General features: G+C 39.0%; 1 protein-coding gene across 2 annotated transcripts; it reads left to right on the top strand.

The window, feature by feature from the left end:
• Positions 1-7,567: 7,567 nt before the first annotated feature.
• Positions 7,568-17,033, top strand: TTC14 (tetratricopeptide repeat domain 14). 2 transcript variants are annotated; one of them, XM_074834207.1, is made up of 12 exons: positions 7,568-7,785; positions 7,872-7,993; positions 8,244-8,443; positions 8,834-8,918; positions 9,008-9,137; positions 9,740-9,892; positions 10,551-10,622; positions 11,871-11,990; positions 12,073-12,195; positions 12,884-13,001; positions 15,001-15,110; positions 15,585-17,033. In XM_074834207.1, exons 1-12 carry the CDS (start codon positions 7,622-7,624, stop codon positions 16,555-16,557), a joined length of 2,370 nt encoding a protein of 789 aa, XP_074690308.1. In that variant the 5' UTR covers positions 7,568-7,621; the 3' UTR covers positions 16,558-17,033. The 2 variants fall into 2 exon arrangements, with proteins under 2 accessions (XP_074690308.1, XP_074690309.1); XM_074834208.1 differs by lacking the exons at positions 15,001-15,110; positions 15,585-17,033 and adding an exon at positions 13,134-14,623.
• Positions 17,034-17,041: the final 8 nt, after the last annotated feature.

The following is a 17,041-nucleotide window of genomic DNA, read 5'->3' as shown; positions in this document are numbered from 1 at the left end:
TATGTCCCATTTTAGGTACCAACAGGAACCTACTATTGCTCAGAGTCTGCAATTACAGTATTTTAGACTTCTCGTTATAGCTCGTTATATTTTGATACCTCCATTTGCCTTCACTGAGGATACTATGTATCTTAATCTACTTTTTCCCTATAATTTTCCTGTCCTATAGCCTCCCTTTACTTCTTGTTGGGTTGGGGTTTTTTGCCACAAATGATTTGCAAAGACTCTAGATAGTTTCTGACCACCTGATACTGTAAATTGTGTCTCTGCTGCCCACCCCTGACAAGAAGGCACTGTTAGGGCACTCTGGTTAGGGAAGAATTTTCCTTTTATCTTGGCACTCAATGTCAAAATAACCCTTGCAGTCTATGGAGAAACACTTCTCACATTTTGAAATTTCCAAACCTCTTCTGGATTGCAGGACCCAAATTGCTGTTTGGATGCCATACATTATTTGAATTCACAGATTTTGAAGAAAAACTATTCCTTCTATTTTTCAGATGTACTTTGTGATCACTCCTAACACAAGGCAGACCTTTTCAGTTTTAGAGAAGCAAAGCACTAAATTTGCATTATGAGATTAAGAAGGAAGTTAGCGAAGTGAAAGATAAAAAATAACAGAACACTGCATTTAAGGACCTGACAATAATCTAATTCCCTAGCTGTCACTTAAATTTCTCAGAGGCACTTCCTGGCAATGGGGGCCGACAAGACAGTTCAACCACATTGCCTGAAGTGTTACTTTTCAGGACCAGCCTTCTTCTGGATTATTAACCTTCTGTTTAAACTTTTGATTGTGTGTATGCTATCTAGCACTAACCAAGCCTTATAGCATTTTTGAAAGTGCTACATCATTTCCTTCCAACTTCTCGACTTAAGGAAACATTGTATTAGCTTTGACTAACTCTCACTGCCAGTGAAGATACAGATTAGAATTTGACCAGACTGAACTGTGCTTATAAGGATTTTGTTGATGGCTTTTTATAGACAGTATGTTGACATTTTGTACAGATGGAAAAATCTGGATTTCTTTCTCCCACTTACTGTTCTCCTACACATGTACACACAGTCCCTCATGTATATATTTGCCAGTTTTAGGAGGATCAGATCATCACAATTACAAGAGGGGAGTTTTAAACACCAGTGTTTTAAATTTGTATGTTTATTCCGCACAATCAACACAGCACAGAGTTACATCTGTAATTAGTTGCAACAGCAAACAATTCAATTTGCATATGTAAGAACTTAATTTGTGGTACTAATTATCATCCTTTCTTAGGGCAGAATTTGCAAAGGTATTTACATGTCTAACCTACTTCTCTATTTTTTGAAAGCTTCTTAAGCACCATTCTGTGACTTCAGCTGCCAGTACCTTTAAAAACAGAATTAGGTATCAGTGTCATAGAACATGCTACAAAAGAGAGATGAATGGAATGCATAATTTTCATTTCAGCTTGTCTCTGCATTTGATTTGGGACACAATATTAGAGGTTGTTGGGTTTTTTTTTTTTAAGAGAGAAATTCTGGCTCTTGCTGAACTTTTGACATGGATCCCTTGCTTCTATTCTAAGTCCGTGATTGTTATCTGCACACATACACATCTTTCTTTCCCAGAAGTATTCCTTTTTCACATTTCAAGCTACCTCCTCTTTTCTTGATTCTGCTTTAGATTTTCATTTGTTTCAGAGCTTCTGTTTCCTGTGATTATGTATTTGAGTTCAACTGCCTTCATAAGACAAGAATCTAGAGAAAATGAACAGATGTATATTACTTACATTTCAACAGCCCCAGCTAAACAGTGTCTGGACTTTGACGCTTGATTGCACTGATGTATTGTGATTAATGCTTTCCTAATTGTAGACAGCAGTGCAAGCACAGAAAGCTTAATGACTGATTTCTGACTTTCATGCTTGACCTGAAACCTGTTGAAGTCAATGTGAGCCCTCAAAGTCTCCATCCAAAATCCATCAGAGGGACTAAACTTCCCATTATAAACAGTGGCAGTTGTTTCTGTCTCAGCCTTTGTAACTTGTTCACTGAGCCAAAAGGCAGATTGGAACACCAGGCAACATATTTTACTTACAGATTTAAAAAGTTTTATGATATAAATTGGAAACCTCTAATAATACATTATAAACCTAAGGGTAATTATGAAGTTCAGAGCAGATATAATTTTTTTTCATGACTTGTTAATTTACTTGCAAATCAGTCCAGCTTTCTGAATTTAACACTGTGAGGAATTCACCAAATGATTAAACAAACAAGTATCATATACATGCATCAGTTTGGCATTTCGCTATTCCATTTGGCCTCTGCTTTGGGTTGTTGAAAACAAACCTTATCTGTCAGGAGACTAATGAATGTCTACACATGAGGGTCACTACTTATGGCTGTTAGTTACTGGAATTACACCATCCACATAACGCTGGAATGAACTTCTCTTTCTATTTGCAAAAGTATTTGTTAATCACTGTATTTCCAGACAATTCTTACTGAGATAAAAATTAGTTGGAAATCATATCACACCAACTCATCTTAGCAACTTTAATGTGAGCTTCACCTGCTTAGGACAAAACTCATTTTTGATACATTTTATTTGTTTTAAATAAAGGTATGCTCATGCATTAAATGGAAGCAAACATAGAGATAATTCATCTGTATTGTGAAGCTGCCAACTGTTTAACTCTTCATGAGTTAATTAAAACAGTTTCAACATTTTTATTTTAGTGTAGTTTAAATAGTGACAAATTTTAAAGAAATTAAGAGGCTGCTAATTAGTTTGTGACAATGCTTACATGCCTGGTTCATTGCGAGCAATTAAGAAAACAACTTCTGATATTTGTTAATTGCTCTCTAGACAGTATTTTTTACACATTCTGCACAAATACAATGTTAGAGCAACTGACCTTGAGATACAAAAATGAGTAGGTTGTTTTACCAGGACTAGAACTCCAACCAGTTTAGATCTTCAAAATACTTTAGAGACTTCTTTGAACATCTTTTGAAAGTTCATATATGTGATGTGACAATTTAGAAAGATGACAATTGCTGGAGAAAGAATTTTACAATGAAAACATGAATAATGCTCTACTATGGATAAGAGACAATAATTGGGAGTAGTTGGATGCTTAAAGTTAAATATCTCCTTGTAGTGCTTGCAGACTTGAGATAAAGCTTTCTTACTGTATTTTTCTACATGCTAGAAATATAATTTGGGGTTGAAAGAAAATGATCTGCTTTGCTGACTGGAAAGTTGTGATGCTGACTGTAAGTTGCAATGACTTATTCTAAAACTCAGAAACCAGGATGAATCTCCCTTGCTATAAAGCAGTAGATGCTATCAATCTATGGAGTGTTAGAAGCTGGAAAATTCATTAAAAACCCACAAAAACCTGTCTGCTCAGCATAACTTCTGCTGAGTCCCTCATGTATCATAAGAATTTGCTCTGTAGGCAGTATTTCTAGATGTGTTGCAAACTGTACAGGTGGGTGTATACATATTGTCTGTGTCATGATTACCACTAAGTTGCCTGACTGGTGTTCCTGTCAAATAAGCAAACCTTCATTCATGACAGCCTGGTTTTTCATATTTAGGTTAAAAAAAAAAATGTCAATACCAGTGTTTCCTTCAGTAACATTTTCAGTCTCACCTGAAACCTTCAAACACTTGTCACTAATCTGCAGGCACAAAATGCTGCACTATGTGCACAAGCAGTAATCCTTACAGCCATACAAAGGCTCAGCAGTGCCACTGCCTGCGGTTTGACAGAAATCGCCACAAGTCAGAGGGGGCTCTCAGTTGATGTTTCTTAACTATTCTTTCTGTTGTATTCCAACAGGGTCTAATTGTTTTTTCCACAGTCCGTCTCTGCATATTACATGCAACCGACTATTCTTTGTCTACACGTTTCCAGAAATCTGAGAAGTGCAAAGGTCCATGACACCATAAGCAGGTGCTCAGCATATCTCCAGGTGAGTCTGCGTGTCACTGAAACTGTACTCTGTCTCACAGACCATGCCAAAGTTGGACTTAACAATGACCTCGTTAAAATGGGAAATGCTTGAATGGGCATGGCTTGGGTTGTTCCATCACTCTAAGTCTCGTGTTGTTTTCACACCCCCTCCATCATATTGGGTGATTATGCCTGCAGACATAATGTTTTCCTCAAAGCAGAGCTACTGTCTAGCAATTATTTTGTGCTGAACTTCCCTTCATCACTCTTGAGCTAAAACAGTATCTCGGTGTCAAATCATCTTTGAACAATCCCTTCGCTGCTTTGTAAATTAACAGAAAGTCTGGGCAGCAGGACTGCTTTTGGCAGAATTTGCCAAAAATCTGACAACACAGCTGGAAGTATAGCTCTACATGTTAATTCTCATTATACTATTAGTTTTGTCTTTCTTTGCCCAAAGAACAAATTTAGTTGAACATCTCTCTCCCATTTGCAATTGGCTAAAATTTATCTCAAATCCACCTAAACTTTGCAGAAAATAATACTTTGACAGGCATGATCTTGTGGCTCTTGACACAAGAAAATCACATGAAGGAAAGGATTTTGTAAGCTTTACCGCTGATACTGGATACTTGGGAACACTTGAAAAGCAGCTTGACCTTGTTGCATTCAAACTGTGCTTACTGGAGTTTGATGAAAATCTGCTTAGTATTTCACATATCCACTTTGAAATTCCATCAGTTTTTGGGTTGTTCAGGGGCCCTATCGCTGTGAGTTTGACCCTGGGTTCAAAGCTAGCTTGGTGTAAATTCATAAGCTTTGTATTGTGGGAGTTACAGGCTGCATGATGGATTTGGGGAGCTGCCTTTTATCGTGCATTGACCTAAACTGTCAGAAAATTTACATCAAACTCACTCAGATATGTCTGGTCCCAGAGTATCTGGAGTGTCCCTCTTTGAGTAGGGTGATGTGTTGGCTTGTATCACTTTTTCCGGCAGAATCAGGACACTTCCTGCCTACCCTGTTTGTTTATTTAGCATATGGGATGAAGCACTATTCGTCCAGGCAGCTCCTAAGTCAATGGAACAGAGGATTAATGACATCGTAGCGTATGGAGCATGCCCCCTCCTCAGGCCTGAGCTCTCTTAAGCTGTGTGTATATACCCATGGGTTTATTCCATACTGTTCCATTTAGCATTATCCCTGCCTGAACTGTGGTGATTGCTATTTCCTTTTGGGTAATTGAAGTAAAACAAGCAAAAATGGAAAAGAAAAAAAAAATTACAGCACTGAAAACATGCAGAGATATTTCTGAAAGCGCAAGAGATACCCAGGCAGTGTCCCATGAGAGAAAGGGATAGCAAAGTCTTGCGTGTGCCCTGAGGTGGAACAATGCACAATATGCCATAGTATTGCTTTGCTTCTGAGTTCATTAACCTGAAAAGTAGGAAAGAAAATTACAAGTTCATGCTCACATACCCTGCTCTGGCAAAGATATTTCTGAAGATTAAATTATTTGGAGTATTTTAGTTTATTTGATTAAGACAACTTCAGAATCTGTTGGGCCCAGTTAAAGAAAGGATCACTTTAAATAGGAAGTTAACCCTCATGATCAGAGGCATCTACATTCTCTGTTAATATAAATGACTGAATTTCCTAAAATGCAATTGATTTCTACTCATAGAAAATGTAAGAAGAGTCCATAATTATAGGTGGTTCAGCTTTTGCCATGATTTTTTGCTGGCTAAGTTCAGAAGCCAAAAAACATTTAAAGTATTTATTTATAATGCCTTACTTCTTGTACATATGTGTGTGTATCTGCAGACTGCAGAAATGCTTACACAAGCAGAGTTTGTGCTTCAAACAACTTTTTTTATTGCTAGCTCTTTGTATTTGCTAAGCAACACAAATTTACTCTTCCTCAAAATACCATTCCCCAAATAAAACTGCCATTATTTGCAATTGTGCAGTTCAGGACATTGCACTTGCAGTGTGATTCATCCAGGAAAGAGTCCCTTCCTGCACCAGATCTTTGCAGGTGCAATAACCTTTCCATGTCAATCTGTCTCTAATCAGTCTTAATGTCTAGAAATTTCCATCTAGCGTTCATGGTTTTGTTCCACCATGGTAACTAGAAATCTAAGTACACACCTGGTCTTATATAGATCGGGAAGACTTTAAATCAAAATCCTGACAGCGGTTCAGTACATAGTAAGTGTTATGCCTCCTTTATCTTTTGTTATATTAAAACAGGGGGACATGAAGTGAAAATAAATATAAATTTGCCCTTCTAGCGTGTTCCCCAAGTCTGCTATACCAGTGATATCCCTGCTGGCTTTGAACTGAGCTTCTGAGACCAGTGTCTTTGATAGGATCCTTGCCCTCTCAGTCATGCTGCTTCCTAGAGGAGTTTGTGTCACTGATCTGCTGACAGCCAGATTGCTATTTTTTCTTCAACATTGTACTGAGGGTAGAAGTGACATTATGCTCTTTGCAGTGGGTTTTCTTTTCCTTTCCCTGTCTCCCCGCCTCTTAAAATTAATTATTAAATGCAATGCCAGGGACAAAGTATTCTTGGGGACTGAAAAACTGTGTTGTTTGTAATAGACTTGGATTAACTCCAGCTGGTTTTAAGCACCTTTCTCCATTAGCTACAAGAGGTGATTAGCATGAAGAGCCTCCTGAGTTAAGTGTCTTTTTAGCATTTAAAGATAGTGCTGGTGAACTGAACCACCAAATCCTGCATTAGGCCTATTTTAACAGCTCAGCTACAATCTCAGTGCATTATCTTTTCCTGAGACAATTGCCCATTTTCCCCTTTGTTTCAGAACAGCTATTCTGACAAACAAAGCCAGAACGTGTCTCTCCCCCACACTTCTTGTTTCAGTTGTATGAATTTCTGAAGGGAAGCCTGTCAGAAGGGCAGCTCACAGGAACAGGTTATGAACATCGTGGTCATTCACTTCAGATGTGAGCCCCTCATCATCCACAGGGCAAGCTCCAGCCCCACAGCGGTGGCGTCCGTGGTGCTTTTTCCTTTATTCTCTTTGTGGTTATTTACTGCAAACATTTAAGAACTGAGAACTAATCAAGAACTTCTTGAGTGTTGCGTTTCCTCAGACCTGAAGGATCTCTGCCTTCTGAAACAAGTACGCTCCAGTTAAAGTCCAGAAAAATGCAGTTCGCAGGAAGTACCAAGGCTGCGCCTCCGCGGACCCACACACACCAGTGAGGCAGCGCTCCCTTTTTTCTCTAAAATCTGGATTTGAACCCCACGATCTCCGCGCAAGGCTGCGGCAGGGCGGGGGCGCAGCGCCCTCTCCCGACATGGCCGCCGCGGGAACAGCCGTTCGCTGCCGTGCCGGTGATAATTTACGTAGCCGCCGGCTGTCTGTGTAATTTTTACCTTTTCGGTTTTGTTTTTTATTACTCTCGCAGTACGATGTCAATCCAGGCAGCCACAGCCTGGAGATGGGCCCCGCAGCAGCCCCGGCCCCTCAGAGCGGTCCTCCCGCTCCCCAGGGGGCGCTGCGGCCGCCCGGTGCCCCGCCCCGCCCTCGGCCCCGCCCCCTCGGCGCGGCGCATGCGCGTTGCCCCGTATGGCTGTGTCGGGCCGGAGGCGGCGGGGTCCCGGCGCTGGTTCCTGTTCCGGGGGAGGCGGCGGCGGGATGGACCGGGAGCTGCTGCGTCAGGCGCTGAGCTACCACGGCCCCGCGCTGCTGTCGCTGCTCCGCGCCGAGCAGCATGACAACCCCGACTTCCGCGGGCTGCTGCCGCCGCCGGGGGCTACTCTGGAGCCGCCCCGCGGGGCCCCGCACCCGCCGGCCGCCTGGTGAGGGGCGCCGAGGCGGTGCGGTCGAGGGGAGCGAGCCGTGAGGGGGCCGCGGGGGGTTTCTCACCGGGTTCTCCTTCCCCTAGGAAAGAGAGGGCGAGCATTGACACCGAGATAAAGCGCTTCATTGCCAAAAAAGCTGATCTGCTTTTTGCTCACTCGTGGAAACCCAATGGGCCTCTCTCCGACACGATTGAAGAAAATGAAGGTAAGTCTGCGCACGGGTGTGGCGCGGCTGCTCTGGAAAGGCGTCCGTGTAACGCCTGCTGGGTGCTGTAAGGATACTGCACTTAATTAGCAGTCTTCTTAACAACAGGGTGAACATTTTTGCTATTGCTTTCTATAGGCCCAAACTTCCTGTTAGTACAAATAAATCAGAATTTAACATGCTTTGCTGTCGTGAAGTATTTTAAGTTGTAGCTTGGTTATTTTGTAACTGCGAATGTCTGGTGTTGCAGAGTATTACGCTGTTATGCCTCCCCTGGAACGGTTCATGGAGGTTCCCAGGGAAGAGAGGAGAGAATTATTTTTTCGAGACATCGAACGTGGTGATATCGTGATTGGGAGGATTACTTCTATTCGTGAATTTGGCTTTTTCATGGTGTTGATTTGTCTGGGAAGTGGTGTCATACGGGAGATTTCAGACTTAGAAATCACTGTAAGTTGTAGCTTTGATCAATATTTTATTCTGGATAAGTAGTAACTGTTTAATGTATTAGTTGCGTCTTACATCTCTTAATGAGGTGATATGTGTAAAGGTGAAACTGTACTTTGGGATGGTGGGTGGGGGTCTGAGTTTGTGGACAGCTTATGATGTTGTGCTGGGTCAGCAAACACGTCTTTTTATGACCTATACTCAATATTTATTACTTCTGAGTTTAGTTCATAATTTCTGGATGCATAAATTTTTATTTGAACCAAGCCATGCTTTTAACTATCACGGCTCTCATGTGCATTGAGATTAGACTAATCTTCTGGCTTAATCTTGGGGAGGAAAAAAAAACCCTTTTGGTTTTGTTTATGATATTGCTACTTTTTTCTGTTGTAGGCTCTTTGTCCTTTGAGAGATGTGCCTTCTCAAAGCAACCATGGAGATCCTTTATCTTATTATCAAACTGGAGACCTTATTCGAGGCAAGTAGCTGCAAAAGTTGTCAGGAATATGTTTGTCTTGGTTTTGAGACATTTCTGTAATTTTATCTTAACTTTTTTTGCTTCTATAGCTGCCATCAAGGACATTGATCGTTACCATGAGAAGCTCACAGCGTCGCTTTATAGCTCAGCTCTTCCACCCAACCTTTCCAGTACAAAGCTAGGTGTAATTACTTCTGAGGACTTCCCATTGCACTACAGGTGAGAATACTCTATTGGATTGTACTTGTGAGGTGTATTTAGTGTGTCTGGACAGCATCTCTGACAGACTGCTCTGTGAACTTGTGGTGGTTCTGGTTTAATTGGATGATTACATTCTTTCTGTTGTTCATCTCTTAATGTACTTATTTTGGGGTATGTCAGGTATAGACGGTCTTTTAGCATCTTTCCCAAAATGTAACGAAAGCAAAAAGCAGAGTGAGGTATCTGTCACTGTTGGACTGTGTGCAAAAAAACCTCAACCCAACAAAAAAAAAACCCAAGAGACAAAAACCTTGGCAGACTGGAATATGACATTCTTAAAATTTTAAAATTACCCTTAGAAGGCAGAAGAACCTAGCTATCTGTAATTTTTGTAATGTTTTTGTATGTCCTGGAGATAGCTAGACAGGTGTCAAAATGGGTTTCAAAAGCTCAGTTAGACTAAAGGGTATGAGGGTTGTTAAATAGTAGGAAAACATATGCCTGTAAAAGAACAGCTTGTGATCAGTAATAAATATCAATATAGGGACTTTTATTCTAAGTATCAAATTATGTATGGTGTCTGTGAGGTGGTGTTTGTATACATTGGTGCTTTTTTTAAGGCGAAGCATGGAAGTTGCTAATACGGCAGAGACATTTGAAGAGGTTTTGCATCGTTCCCCAGGATTCGCTAATCCATCATTAGTTGAATATTTAGCAGAAAAACTAGGACTAAGTGAATCAAATCCACCGTCTTTGATGAGAAGTCTTCAAATGTAAGTGATTTTTACATTGTGCCTATCCTATAGCTTTGTGGAGATTATTCTAATCCATTGAAATAGACTTGTGAGTGGAAGTCCTAGACCACTTATACTTAAACCTTTTTCATTTTGATTTGCATGACTGCAGCTTACGTGTCCTTAAATATTTAAAAGTGAAGTCCTCTAGAATAAGAAATTTACATTTGAAATTCCATAGCTCTGGATGAGCAAGATGCCCTATCACACAAAATGTTTGATACCAAATACTTTAGAAATGTATTGCTTGGATCTTGTCAATATCTTTGGATTGCAGTGCAGGGTGTTTTAAGTTTTAGTGTTTTCAGTCAGATATTTATTTTAGTAATAGATCTGACCTCTTTAGCAAAACAGGCTCAAACATACGCAGTGCTTGATGTTGTGGGCCCTATATTAGGCCCCAAAGCAGATGTGAATATGGTATATTTTTGTTAAATGTACTGCAGCTGTACTATTTCAGTTCAGCACTTTTAGAATGGGATTGGAAAAACTAGTTTCAGAAGTATGAAAGAACTTTCCTGATTGAGGGAGAGCAGTAAGGCATTGCATAAATAATGTTTCAGCTTATTTCAACTACATTGTAGATGTAGACTCAGAAGGCCAACTTCATGTTTTTGTTTGTTTTTTTGCCTTAAAGTAAAAATTTCAGTGAAGAAGATTTTGCCCCTGCATTGAGGAAAAAGCAGTCTGCATCTTGGGCCTTGAAATGGTATGCAATACTTCTCCTTGTCAGAGTTTGTTGTTAGGTTAGATTAGGTTACAAATTATGTTTCTTAAAAGAAAATACCCATTGAAACAGTTTTTCCACCACGTGTGTAGTGGCGTAACCAGGAAGATCATCTTGAAAGTAACCCTAACTGCCAAGTGGGTACGTGATAGATAAAGTCTCGAGATTCAGTTCCAAAATACGTGTCAGGTTTAAGGAAGAACCTCTTAGAATATTTATAATATGCTGGCCCATTGATGAGAGCAAGATTTGTGATAATACCAAGTGCACAATTTTCCATTTTATAATGGAAATGAATGACCTAACACTGCTTGTCATGCCATTTAAGCCGCAAACTGTAGATTTAATAAGTGCGCTTGCTGTCTTTGAGAAGTTAAATGTATTTCCCTGGCTGCATTTGGAATAGCGGCTCTGGATAGGTGCTATTGCTTTATGCTATGTGTATTTGGGTATGCTTACAGGGTGGAGGAGGCAGAAGTTAAGAGAGAATTTTCTTCTAAAAATGTAATTTTTTGTGGAAAAACTTCTTTTGAATCTACCAGCGCAAAAAAACCCCCATCTGAATGAAGCTTCAGTATTTCTGCTTTTTATGCTAACAAAGCAGTGTTTTTCTTAAAACAACAGTATTTTGTGACTTAGCAACTTTTTCTGCAATTAATCTAGTAATGTTAAATATAAATTTTAATTTTTAAAAAAAGTCTGTAAAAGTTTTGGAATTCAACTCATAAGTTCTCTACCAATACATTAATGTCTTGGCAAATGTAGAAGAAAGACGCAGTTATTCTTAGGTTTTGTATTTCATATTATTTAAGTTTGAGGTGAACTGGTTTCAGTGTGTACCATCTACCTATCTCACTTCATGTCATTGGTCTAATGGTGATTTTTAGCTTTGAATATAATTAAGCCTGTTCCAGTTTAATGGTGGTAGGTCACACAGAGTTTTGGGCAGAAACGTGCATAAATATTCATTCCAGAAATGAAGAACTGTGTAATGTAGTAGCACCATCTGCAGAAATGCTCGCTAATGCCATAAGATTTTTCTATTAAAGACAACGTATTGTTGTAGTATCACGTCAATATTGCATTAATTTGAAATGCCAGTGTTAAGTACATAACAAGGTCAAGTTTTATTACCTGTCACTTGTTTGGAACCATAACTTCTGAGTAATTAACAGTATAAAATCTGTATAGGCTAACTGTACATAATATTTTCTAAATATTTTTCTCTAGTGTGAAGGCTGGGGTTGATTATTTTAAAGTTGGGCGCCATGTGGAAGCCATGAATGAGTACAACAAGGCTTTGGAAATTGATCCACAGAACGTTGAAGCTTTGGTAGCACGTGGAGCTCTGTAAGTCTGCTTATTTCATTGCTTTTTCTACTTTGTGAAAGAGAACATTACTAAAATCTGTGCAACTTTTCTGTTGTTCTAGGTATGCAACAAAAGGAAGTTTGAACAAAGCCATAGGTGACTTTGAAATTGCTTTAGAAAACTGTCCTACCCATAGAAATGCAAGAAAATACCTCTGTCAGACACTTGTGGAAAGAGGCGGGCAGTAAGTTTTGGGGTTGTGTTTTTGTTTGGTTGCTAACAGTTTTTCCTCATAATATGTTTATAATCCCATTCTAGTTAATACACAGAATGGCATCTTTCCTTCCTGGTTATGTGTTTTAAAAAAAAAAAAAAAAAATCTTTGTTGGAAATATACCTGCGTGTGCAGTTGGCTTACACTTTCTTCTCCATCCCAGCTAAAATCCTGGCAAAACATTTGAGGCTTAATCCTTGATATCCTTTCACTGGTAGGACACCAGGCTTGCATAAAGTCTTGTGAAATATTTGAATGTATTCCAGTAAGTTGGGTTTTTTTTTTTAAAAGAAAATACTTGTAACAAAATTATGTTCTGTTACTCTACTGATATATTGGTTAACCACTGTAATACAGAATTTTACTTTTGAATATTCATGGAATAGATTTCTTCTAAGTCCTGTGTTAAGAAGAGAGAGAATATTTTTGAAACTGGAATTGAAATTTCAAAGAATAGTAGTACTGATGATGATTAGGAGATAGTATGTTGGAAATACCATTGATTTCTTTGCTGAGGTGGGCTAAGGTGGTAGATGGGGTCTTGGAGGGATGCAGTGGTAGTGTCATAATGCAAATAAGAAAGGTAGTCCTAAAACTAAGGAAAAAACCTGTCAAAATTTTTGGCTTAATTATATATGAACTATCACTTGAATTTTAGATTGGAAGAGGAAGACAAACTACTAAATGCTGAGAATTACTATAAAAAAGCCTTAAGTTTGGATGAGACTTTTCAGGAAGCAGAAGAGGCCTTAACGAAACTCCGTAAGCATATGCAGGTGATTCTTTACTTTCTCTTCGTGTAGTGCTCTCAACGACAATAACTGAACATCAAAAATCATATTAAATCTTTTGAACAGGGAGAGTTTAAGTTGATGGTTTGTCTTATTCTCTGCTTCCCTTCTCCACAGTAAATCTTTTACAGTGAGCATTATGGCTGTACCTACCAGAAGAAAGGTACCTTTTGATGACTCCACTTTGAACAGTAAAGAAATGCCAAACAGTGGAGATGGGGAAAGAGCAAAGCCTGATAACTCTGTCAGCTAAAGCAAGGATAAGAATATTCCATCACACAAGCATGATTAACAATGTTGAATTAAAATATTCTCTGAATATGGACATGCAAATTGTAAACACGTAGGCAAGCCAAATAAACACTGCACACCATCATACTGGCCAGATCCTTGTCATTTGGAGTAATTGCAAAAAGAGTAACACCAGTCAAAGCTAATGCACAGGAGGATCACATGAGAGGGGAAGAAGTAATTTAAAGGAAAACAGCAGGAGGTAGAGGGTGGGTGGGCAGGCAGTTTTGAATATTTTTCTTCTCTGCTGTCTGCTGGTTTTTATCTGTTCTCTTGCATGCAGCATGTTTCCCAGATGAGCCCTGGTGGGTCTCTATGCTAGTCTGAGTTGCCGTCTTCTTTCATTTACCTCCTTTACTTGTGTTGTCTTTCAGAGAAGATCAAAGAGTAAAATAGAGCACTGAGGAGCAGGCTTGTTTTGTTCTATGCCTCTGCCTGTAAGGAGGTACATACACTGGGGTAGATGGCCTTAATCAACACTTCTTCAGTTGGTGGAGCCATAATGCTGACAGGTTGTGTTGCAAGAAGGGGGAAGAGGAGATATGACAATCTCTGTAATGAAACTGAACTACATCATAGATAAACCGTTGTCTGGTATTTCAGCACTACGTACATTTGGCTGCTTTAGAAAGAGATGTCAGTCTCAGTTAAAAGTGATGAAGAATATTCTCAGCAAGTAGGAGACAAGTGTTACTCTCCTTTAGCATCTTCCTGGTATGGGTCATTGAGTTAGCAGATAAAACACACAATGCTAGCTGTTGTTTGTTGGTTTGCATAGCAATTATGCAACTGCAATTAAGGGTTTCCTTTATTGTATCTGTTAAGATAGTTGCTAAGTTTTGAAAACAATAAGCAGACTTTCTGTTCACTCTGAATATGAAGAGATCTGCTCTTTAGGGCTGTAGATGGCAGAAGTCTGGTCTCTAATAGACTTAAGTAGTTCTTAGTAGGATTATTCATCTGGTGAGATGCTCTTCTGCATTTACCTGTATTTTAATACATAAGTCTGATGCTATCACTGTTGTGCTAGAATGGCTGAAGCAACACTTAAGTATGTTTTCCTGTAATACTGATTATGTGTTTTTCTCCAATGCATTTTCTTCTGAATTGGACCGTTGTTGCTGTATGTGACATCTGGTGCTGCTCATCACCAACAAACCCTTGGAACATGATTTCTTACGTAAACTATGCATCAAACTGGTCTGTGAAATTGTTACAAAACGGTTTGTATTCAAACATGGCCAACTTGAATACATTTTAAAATGGGTTCTGCCATGTTTTACTTGTAAACTACAATAATGATACTTTCCCTCAAACCTTTCTCTCTTTTTTTCTTTTTTTTTTTCCCCCTTCTTTTCTTCATGTTGGTAATACTGTGGGTTTTTTGCATATTCTATCTATACCTTTTGGGGTCCACGCTTCATGGTGTGCTGGATCACGGGTACCACTGCAATGGCTGGTCAAATATATTTTTAATGGAATAAAAACTGCAATATGGACCTTAATTTAAACCTGATTATCACAATGGCGAATGCCAAACTCCTGAACAATATTAATTCTTGATCTGGGAATCCTGGTAAAACATCCCTGGTGTAATTATACATTTGAATGGGGTTGGGGACATGGGGAAAAATACCCGTGTTAACACTTCTGATGTAATTTAATTTTTTTATGATGCTTGGGTTCAAAAAAGAAATCTTTGGAAATGAGGGAGAAACAAGCTGCCAAAGAAGAGAGACAGAAGGAAAAGAAAATAGAAACAAGTGCAGAAAAATTGCGTAAGCTCTTAAAAGAAGAAAAAAGGTAACTTATGTTATATTCGGTATACTGATTATGTGGCAATAAGAGCAGATAAGACTATGAACAATCCACTTCCAAACGGATTGTCCAGCAGTAAGCTAGGTAGAACTTACACCTAGGTAAGCTGCTTTTCCTCCAGAATCTTTTTGTGGGCAGTGTCCTTTAGTGCATATAACCTTTAATGGAGATACACGTGGAAGAGGAGTTTAAAAAAGTACTTTGCAATGTGAAGTATTTGCAGAGTGTAATGCCATATTAAACTGGGAGAGATGCCTTTTACAACAGACTGTTCAATGGGTTTAATCTTAATTTTTTGACAAAGAAATGACATTTGAAATTGTCTTGCCAGGTCAGGCTCAGTTTCTGTTCATGCCTTACAGTTCAGTCTCAGCCAAACTGGGGAGTACAGATTTGCTTTCTACATATAATTTTTGCCTGATACTGAAGATTATCTCACAGGTTAATTACATTTTTTAGGTTGAAGAAGAAAAGGAAGGTATCAACTTCCTCCTCCTCCTCCTCCTCCTCCTCCTCATCATCATCAAGTGATTCTTCATCAGATGTATCAATTTCTTCTTCCTCCTCTTCCTCTGATCACAAGAAACATAAGAAAAAGCATCGGAATAGATCAGAGTCTGCCCACAGCTCCAAAAAATGCTCATCTAGAGCTTCTTCCCATTATAAAGATCAGATTAGGAAAGAGGAGTGGTATTCACCTCCAGCTGATACCTCTGCTTCCTTTCTTAACCAAAATTTTGAAGTGGAAAAACTGCTGGAAAGGCAGGACAGCTTAGTGTATCCAAAAACAGAGGTAAAAGAGAAAGACAGACACTGTTCTTTTTCGAGGACTTCAGGTGATGATGAAGACACTTTTGGAGGTAGGTCTGAAGATTCAAGAGATTCTTACAGTAGCTCCAGAACTCTGCCAAGTAGTAGCAAAAGTGAAAAATATGGTAAAACAGATAGATTTTTCTCCAGTTGGAGGGGTTCTTCAGGTTCATATCATAAGTCAGATGATAAACCCAGGATGCATTATTTTAGGAAATTAGAAAGGGATGTAGAGGGGAGAAAAGAGCAGTTTAAAAAACATGGCTCAGGTCAAGACAGGTATGACAGGTATTACATGTCTCCAGCAGGGTCTGACTATTCTGGCAAGTCAGTGGGAAAGTACAGATCATGTTCTAGCACCTGCTTACGTGAAGGTGATAAAAGTTACGATAGTGATAGGCATGTGTTAAGTCATCATAAAAATGAAAGCGAGTATAAGAGTAGGAAAAGAAGTTATGAGGAGACTAATAAAACCGAGGAACCAGATGAGGAAATGTCTGTAAATGGTACAGCAGAAACTGAAAGTGGCACTAAAAGAAACCTGCCTCAGAACTTGGTTAACATATTTAATCAGATAGCTGAGTTTGAGAGGGAAAAAGGAAATAAGCAGAAGAAACAGTAAAGTACCTAAGAAACACTATTCTGATGAGTGTAGTTAAATGAACTTTTATCTGAGTATCTCTTGAGGAAATGCATATGAAGAGTGATAGAAAGGCAGAATTTGTTCTGTCTTGTAGAATGTCAGAGTTTTTAGATTGTATGTTGGAAAGAGATGCAAGGATATCTTACATGAAATATCAGTAGTTATTTAAAATCTAAGTTTCCTGTGCTCTTTAATTTGGGATGTTCCTGTACAATATTCTGCGTCTGATGGGTTGAAACCCTTTGATATCCCTGTAGTTAGCTGTAACTCACATCAAATATGCACTTTAACAACAGCTGGTTTTGGTTTGTTTTTTCTCATCCCCTGAGGTACTATTGACTGTTGATATTTTTGTATCACATTTCCAGCTATAGAAAGAGGATAACAGTGAAAGTCATGTGCCATCAATGTATATAGCTCATTTGATCATTAAATTTTCTTAAATTTTTTCTTAATTTTGTGT

Source organism: Strix aluco, chromosome 9 (genome assembly GCF_031877795.1).
Source record: "Strix aluco isolate bStrAlu1 chromosome 9, bStrAlu1.hap1, whole genome shotgun sequence".
Lineage (NCBI taxonomy): Eukaryota > Metazoa > Chordata > Aves > Strigiformes > Strigidae > Strix > Strix aluco.
This window is presented reverse-complemented; position numbering and strand designations above follow the sequence as displayed.

What these genes read in the sequence shown, in the direction of transcription:
- TTC14 (XM_074834207.1), top strand. Translation starts at nt 7,622, where the DNA reads ATGGACCGGGAGCTGCTGCGTCAGGCGCTGAGCTACCACGGCCCCGCG. An exon ending in AACTGGAGACCTTATTCGAG is followed by an intron (nt 8,919 to 9,007) that starts GCAAGTAGCTGC and finishes TTGCTTCTATAG; the next exon opens with CTGCCATCAAGGACATTGAT. An exon ending in GACTTCCCATTGCACTACAG is followed by an intron (nt 9,138 to 9,739) that starts GTGAGAATACTC and finishes GCTTTTTTTAAG; the next exon opens with GCGAAGCATGGAAGTTGCTA.